This window comes from Cupressus sempervirens, chromosome 3 (assembly GCF_028749045.1).
Source record: "Cupressus sempervirens isolate cs-2001-9-10 chromosome 3, ASM2874904v1, whole genome shotgun sequence".
NCBI lineage: Eukaryota > Viridiplantae > Streptophyta > Pinopsida > Cupressales > Cupressaceae > Cupressus > Cupressus sempervirens.
The window spans coordinates 435,175,803-435,183,332 of record NC_143120.1 but is presented as its reverse complement, the minus strand read 5'-3'; the positions used below and the strand labels follow the sequence as shown (position 1 = coordinate 435,183,332).

The following is a 7,530-nucleotide window of genomic DNA, read 5'->3' as shown; positions in this document are numbered from 1 at the left end:
CTTTCAAAATTAATGACTTAAAATAAGATATAGCTCATAAGCACACAATAAAAAAAATAGAGGTGCCTCAACTTCATAAATAAAATGCAATACTTTACTGCAGGACTGAACTCATATGTCTGCCACAAAACATTGAGAATGATTCCATTAAGAATTAACACACCTTGAAACTCACAACATACCTTTTCTCTTGCAGCAACAATCTATTATTTTAGCTCCACAATCTCCCTGGACTATGTCTCCACAATCTACTTGTGCTCTCATTCCACAATCTGCCTGTGCTCTGATACCACTGTGAAGGTGGGCAGAGGTAGAGGAAACTGAAACACAATAAGAATTTTTTATATTATTACTTCTACTTCTTTGCCTTGTTGTCTTGCTGAAATGTATTACATTAAGCGTCTATTTATAGAGGTCTGAAAAAGATCTAGAACCATGCACATGAATGGTAGGAAAGATCTGGAATATACAACAGTCAAAAATCACATGGAACATGTGAAATAAACCAACATTTATGAAGGTTAGTAGGAAGCTTCTATATTAAATATGGTGGGTGAAGAAAAATCTAGATTGTCAGTAGCGGTAGGAATTACGCATGCCAACAACCGTCTGGTAAAATGTCATCTTGGAGGGCACATGCGGATACAATCACAGAAACTCACATATAGCTGCGTATAGATATTCCATCTTTCTCAAGGCTTCTAGCTGAAGACATCGTGACTCTTTTCACTTTCTTTTCTTTTCTCTAAGATCTCCATAATTTCAGAGTGAATGTGTTGTTCCACTGTGGGATGAGAGGAAAGCATCCAGAAGAGCCACGCCAAGGAATTAGATGACGTACCCGTGGCTGCCAACATGAAATTAACAATCAAATCTCTCAGAAATCAATCTAATTTGTATTCAGTATCAGCCGAATTCCCAAAAGTTGCCTGCATGAATCTGAAGAGAAGATCGTCTCTCAGCGGCCCATTTTTCCTACTATGAATAATACCCAGTACAAATTGGTCCACCACAGCGATTGCATCGCGCTGGCCCCTCTCAGACCAAATATTGAGAAACCTCTTGATTTTCCAGGCAAATGGTACACTGTAGAAGAATCTTCCAATGCTTAGCTGCATGCCATCGTCAAAAGCTCAGGCAAACGGCAATTGAGACATAGAGGAATGCAGATACACAGGGTCCACGCTGAATGCTACTCTACAAATATTATCAAAGCTAAATCTATGCACAACATCCTGCAAATTTACGGAGACTCTTTTGCTGCAGATATCAGAGAGGACGGGCATTAGGCGATCTATAATCTCTGAGTGAACCATCTCGAGCACAAAATTTCTGAGGCATTTGGTGTTGAATTCATAGCTTGCTGCCTTCCTTTGCATCTTCCATAGTTCTCCGTCGACATTAATGATTCCACTACCTAGGAAATCCTGCAAATAAACTTCAAGCACGGACCTTTCTCATAGTTATTGAATCTCGTCTTTAACACGTGCTCCACAATTGTAGGGTTGGCAGTAACGTACCCTTTTACTCCACCTGGGCGGTGTAGTTTGCATATAGCCGAGGGAGAAATGGAGATCCTCACCTTGTCTCGAACCTTTCATTTTTTTTACGGCCACAGCTGTACCGTCTGGTAGAGAGCCTTTGAACACCGACCAAAATCCTTCACTCCCCAACGTACACCTGAGATTCCTTGTTGCAGTTTTCAACTCCTTGTAAGTAAACACTCTCAGAAAAGGGTCCGAGGAATCTGCGCGCCTGGCCATTGATTGTAGCTTTATATGCCTCCGCCATATTAAAATTACAGAGATGACCAGAGCAACGCTGAGTGCGCCACCAACGATACCAAGCACTGGGCCCACAACAGTTCTGGTCTTGCGTTTCTTTGGAAGTGGAGAGGCACCTAATCGGACGAAGACATTCGAATTACTATTTGATGGAGTAGAGTTGCGCATGCTTAGCAAATCTCTGGACCAGATTGTGGAGGGTCCTGAAGTGGGATTGAAAGAAAACGCGGTGCACGAGCAGTTTCGTTGCAGGCAGGCTTCGTGGCAGTCCATCTTTGTTGATATTCCTGGGTGTGAGGTTGTGAAACCATCAGGCAGAGTGACACCAAGGTCCATGAATTCGTCAGTGTCGCAGTTTAATTGCCTCGTCCGAACACAGCCAGGGGAAGCCCAATTTGGTGAGAGCCAGGCACGATTGTCTCTGGGTTCAAAGCCTTCAACGCAGCTACATAGATGAAGATTTCTGGAGTCACAGATTCCGTAAGCACCACAGGTTCCGTGCACGGCGCATCCATCTATGGGAACAGACCAGAACAAACTCCAATTGTTGTCATGGAATGCATACACTTGCGCTTGTCCGAACCTTGTCAAGACGAAACGAATGAGGCCATTGAAGGGAGGAATCGCTGATGTTGACCTGACGTGCATATGAAGCTTCTGGAAATCCATTGAAAATTTTGCCGTCCCAAACACCGGTATCCCAATACTGTACAGAACGGTTCCATGTCAGAACCAATTGTCTGGCCCCCGATGTATCGGCGTGTAAGGAAAAAAGGCCAGGCGCAGGATCAAATGAATTTTTCCAAGAGACTAGTTTTCGCTCTCCACCGAACACCATCCCTGCCAACCACGTATCGACAGGATTGTCGAAACTCTGCCAAACAGTTTCAGATTGAATTTTATTGTTCATTAATAAAAAATTATCCGAATCCAATATCGTAGCCCGGGAGATCTTGTTTGTTGTGTTGACTGATCAAAGAGATTTGCCCTCTGCGTCGAGCAGAATCAAATTACCTCCTCTTGACAGCATCAAAATCGCAGACCGGTTTCTAGCGGGAGTCTCCCTGTTGGCCACCCAAACAATAGTCTTCTCTGGAATTTGGGCGTACCAGATGCCAATATACCATTTGCTTCCATTTGGGCTGAAGAAATCCAACTCAAATGTGCCGTTCTTTGAAATTATTGTCTGATTTCCAGTAAGGGAGGCACGCAATAAAAGAGTATCTCCCACCTCGATTCCAGCTCCATAGCTCTGCAATTGAGTAAACAGTGTAACTAGAAAAACGATTCTAAAACATAATCTTGCCCTGTTTTCCATAGCGAAATTGTTAGGCACCGAACGAACGTCCCTCAAACGTTAATACAATCTATTTCCAAGTCAAATGAGAAATGAACGTCAATTGGAAGATGCCACGAAGTCATAAGAGTTTGCGTCGCTTGTGATGCGTGTCAAAAATCACGGACATGTCCCCAGTCGTGCCTCCAAATTTAGTCCTGGTAGAAAAATAAATATTGTCTGAATTAACAAAATAACGGGACTGAAATTGTTTTCCCATTGCCCAAAGAGCCGGATGTCTGTCGCCCAGTGGTAGGCTAAATAGCAAGCTAAAACTTACGTATTAGGGAGAATTTGACAAAAAATAGTCTTCAATGTGTACATAGAGATTTAAAAATTACTCAAAGTGTGAAAAGGGTCATTTTCACTATCCTTTAATTGTCCATGTACGTCAGAACTAAGCATTTTTAAAAGTCCACAAACATATTTATTTGATTGACTCGTATTTCTGTCAAAAGGTCCCACAAATATCTTTTGCAAGTCAATAGATTAAACTGTAAATTACAGTTTTAAAAAATAATTTTAATTAAATAGAGAGGAATTTATGAATTAAAATTATTCACAATACTAAATGATGAATTTATCAAATAAGAAGGAAATTATGTGTAATTGATTGAAATTATGACAATATGAAAGAGAAAGTTGTGCATAACTTTTTAAATTTTAGATAGTGTGTAATTGTCTACTATTACTTTTTTTTGTCAAAATTTGGATTTAATAGTAGTTGCAGTCTTGTATATCATGAAACTTTACTTTTGAGAGTTATATCAAATGGATAAATAGAGATGATAATAGATAAGAAGATGAACTAAATAGTTGTCATTTTAATAAAAAATTAAGCTACACTTAAAATAAAAAGATATGAACATGATTAATATATATTTATTATGTTGTTATAGAATATAAAATATAATATAGTATCAAATTATAAAAAATAAATAAAGAAGGACCTTGTCAATTCATTCCTTGGGTGGCATAATCATTTATTTCTCAACCAAAAATGACCAACAACTAAGTTATTTAAACTTTAAATTTGATTTGCCAATATGATGTGTACCTCTTTCAAATATTTCAATCCCAAAGTTAGTCTTAATAAACACCACAATTTGTTTCCTATTAAAAGCCTAACTAAATGTATCAATCTATGTTTAAATCATAATTCATTAGGTTGAGAATTTATGAATAAAATCTATACAATGAATAAAAGAATAAATGTGTGATCTATTAAATAAGTTCAAGTAACTTTTGTTTTGTGTCTTATATTGTATATTCGAAAAGTAGAAATTCATTGCCGAAATTTAGTTGCCATTGTAAAATTATATAATTAGAAAACATATACAACACAAATGAAATACATAGTTGAATCTCTCAGTTTCCAAAATTAACTTTAGTTTTCTTCAATCAAATGCATTGTTAACAAGTGCATTAAAAGTTATGCAATTAGAGGTTGCAATTTTGCCTATTGGTTTTTAGAAGAATTGATTTGGTGATTATAATTTCGGGCTAGAATTTTTTTATAAAAAAAAAATTTACAATAAGCCATATTCAAAATAACTTATGTAGAAAATATTTATTGAGAAATTATAAATAAAGTTCGCAGGCTGGAAGGAAAAACTTCTTAGTCTAGGAGGGAGAATTCTTCTACTAGAAGTGTGCTTGCAAAGTATTTTAGTTTACTTTATGACCTTATCCCTTATGCCTATTAATGTGGTTGACACCCTTGAAAAGATCCAAAAAAAATTCCTCTGGTATGGTACAAAAGATATAAGGAAAATGTCCCTAGTCAACTAGAATCTAGTCTGTAAAACCTAAGAAGGAATGTGGACTAGGGGTTAGAAATTTCACATGAAGATGAAAAAAGACATACTTGTTAAATTGGTTTGGATGATGTTGAAGGGTTCAAAAAAATGGACAAGGATCATTAGAGCTAAATATTTGGCAAATGTTCCCTCTTGCTTGCTCTTATTGGCAGATTCTAGCAATGGTACATCTACTTTGTGGAAGAATCTAATGAAATCTAATGGGATAGTTTTGAGAGAATGCAATAAAATAATAGGTAACACAAGAAGTACTCTAATCTAGCATGAATCATCAACTAATGATTCCCTACTTCAAGAGCTAACTGGTAACTTAAACCTTAAGAATTGGGTCAAGTTTACTATAGGTAAAGTTGTAGAAAACTACATTGTTTGGACAAATGAAAAGGTCGAATGGCTACACTTGGAATGCCTTTGGATAAGAACAATGGAGGCAAGGAGAATTGCAAGTATTAGAAGAGAGGAAGTGTGCACTCTAAAAGGTTGGCTTCCAAACTCTTCTGATTTTAACTAGACCCAAGATGATAGATAGATTTGGATACATATCAACAATGGTCTCTTCTTGGTCAAGTCTTCTTATGCTTCATTGGAATCCGTGGAAGAAGAAACTCTTCTTTGGAAAGAGGATTGGATCACTAGCCTTCCCCCTAAGATTAATTGCTTCTAGTGGGTGATTGATCATGACAAGATCTTGTTGTTAGATAACCTCAACAAAAGAGGGTTTAGTTTTTTGATAGATGTGTTTTATTTGTAAAGGATGTTGAAACTATTAACCAATTATTTATTCATTGTTCCTTCGCTAGAGAGCTCTAGAACCTTGTTTTCTAGGAGACCAAGGTTAATATAGTCATGTCAAGCTCAACCAAACTTCTCATACTTCAATGGAGTAAAGCCAATAGCCTCGACACTATTCTTAAAAACCTTTTCCTTCTTATTCCTCCCATTATAGCCTAGTCTATTTTGAAGGAAAGAAGTTCTTGACATAGTTTTCAAAGAAGAAAAAAGGAAAATCGTCCCATTTTAGTGATAGGTTTGGCTTCATAGATAGATACTTAAGACTTGGAGTACTAGTTATTTGGATTGGTTTGAGGGTATCAAAACATTTAGATCCCTTGGAGATCATAGTAGAGAATAATTCCAAAGTTTGGTTATTTGAACCTAGTGAAAGCATTAAGAAATTTGTTGGGAATAGGCCGAAATTAGTGCAATTTCTAAAGTTTCTTACCTTGTTGCACAAGAACAAAGAGAAGTGAAGAAGAGACATCAAACTTGAGATTTCATTCCAACATTGTATCCTCTACATCATTTCAAATTAAATGTAGGATAAAATTTTGATAGTAAAGGTTGATAAAACATTGTTCATAAATTAGTACATTTGATTTAAATATACTAAACATTTTAAAAATGAATGGTATTGCATAAACATGAAAAACACACATACACAATATATTTAACAACACTATAATGTATTAAAATGTATATCCATGTCTAGATAAATGGACTAAGTATATATCAAAATACATATATCCATAAAAAAATGATGCAAATGTATATTAAAATAAATATATCCTTATAAAATGTGGCCAATCATGCCATTAAAATATGTCTATGATACAAAAGTTTATGTACACAATTTTTCATATGCCATCTCTGTTAGAAGCATAAATGTTGATGATATTTCTATGGGGATTATTGTAGATATGTTACTATGATGATATGTTACATTCATGACTGAGTTTTTCATTGATGTCAACATAGTAGTCTTCTGTGGTATCTGACGAAAGAACAACAAAAGGATCAAGTTGGTATGGACAACTAGTTGAGTATTCTCACTATTTGAGGTTATGAGAGATACTTTAGAGTATTTAGTATATGCAGTTAACATTGGATGAAGAAATGTTAAGTTTGGAAGAAGTTATGTAAGTTTTGGTGATGTCTATTCTGAGATAGAGTTTTCAGAGGCTTGTTTTGGTAAACTTGTTATATCTCTTAGTAGAATTGTTATTCTAAGAATCAAGGTTGAGGATGTGAAGAAAACATGTTTTTGATGATGTGGCTAAGATTGTTCATTACAATATTAAATATATGGAAATTTATTTAAGTTGTAATGAGGAAGATTAATGTTATTGCTAAGTGTAACATGTTCTTGATGTGGTCCTATAATAATTAATTGAGAAGGTCTAACAACTGACTCAGGGAATTGTTTTATGGACTCAATATAAAAGAAGGACATTTTCCTTTATCAAGTGGAATTGGAAAGATATTGATGAGAAGTGATTGTAAGCAGAGGAGAGAGCGGAATGTGAAGCTGAGTAGAGTAGAGAAAAAATGAAGGAAACTTCATTGCCAAGGTCTTATTATGTGATCTGAGGTTTGATTTTTGGATCTAAGGTTTGTGAACTAGTAGTCTAAAAGGTCTTGCATTGTTTGGTTTGGTTGATAGAACAAAGGAAAGAAGAACTTACAATAAATTGCATGTTTGAGCAGTGAGCTATTCTTATAATTGAAATTGCATGTTTGGGGAGTGGGCTCTTCTTGTATACATTCTACTATAACTTCTAATAAGGTTGGCACAACTCCTAACAAGGTTGGA

The 7,530-nt window shown here is 35.9% G+C and overlaps 1 protein-coding gene across 1 annotated transcript; it reads right to left on the bottom strand.

Moving 5' to 3' along the window:
- Positions 1-260: 260 nt before the first annotated feature.
- Positions 261-2,694, bottom strand: LOC149566914 (G-type lectin S-receptor-like serine/threonine-protein kinase At2g19130). Its single transcript, XM_089816570.1, has 6 exons — positions 2,352-2,694; positions 1,521-2,299; positions 1,248-1,427; positions 930-1,112; positions 842-847; positions 261-320 (listed from the first exon to the last, which is right to left on the bottom strand). The coding sequence occupies exons 1-6, from the start codon at positions 2,692-2,694 to the stop codon at positions 261-263; spliced, it is 1,551 nt and encodes a 516-aa protein (XP_089672696.1).
- Between the last annotated feature and the right edge of the window lie 4,836 nt (positions 2,695-7,530).

Coding starts and splice junctions, on each gene's coding strand:
- LOC149566914 (XM_089816570.1), bottom strand. CDS start 2,694: ATGAACAATAAAATTCAATCTGAAACTGTTTGGCAGAGTTTCGACAAT. Junction 1,428..1,520: donor CGCCCAGGTGGAGTAAAAGG/GTACGTTACTGC, acceptor GTTTATTTGCAG/GATTTCCTAGGTAGTGGAAT. Junction 1,113..1,247: donor TCTGCAGCAAAAGAGTCTCC/GTAAATTTGCAG, acceptor GATGGCATGCAG/CTAAGCATTGGAAGATTCTT.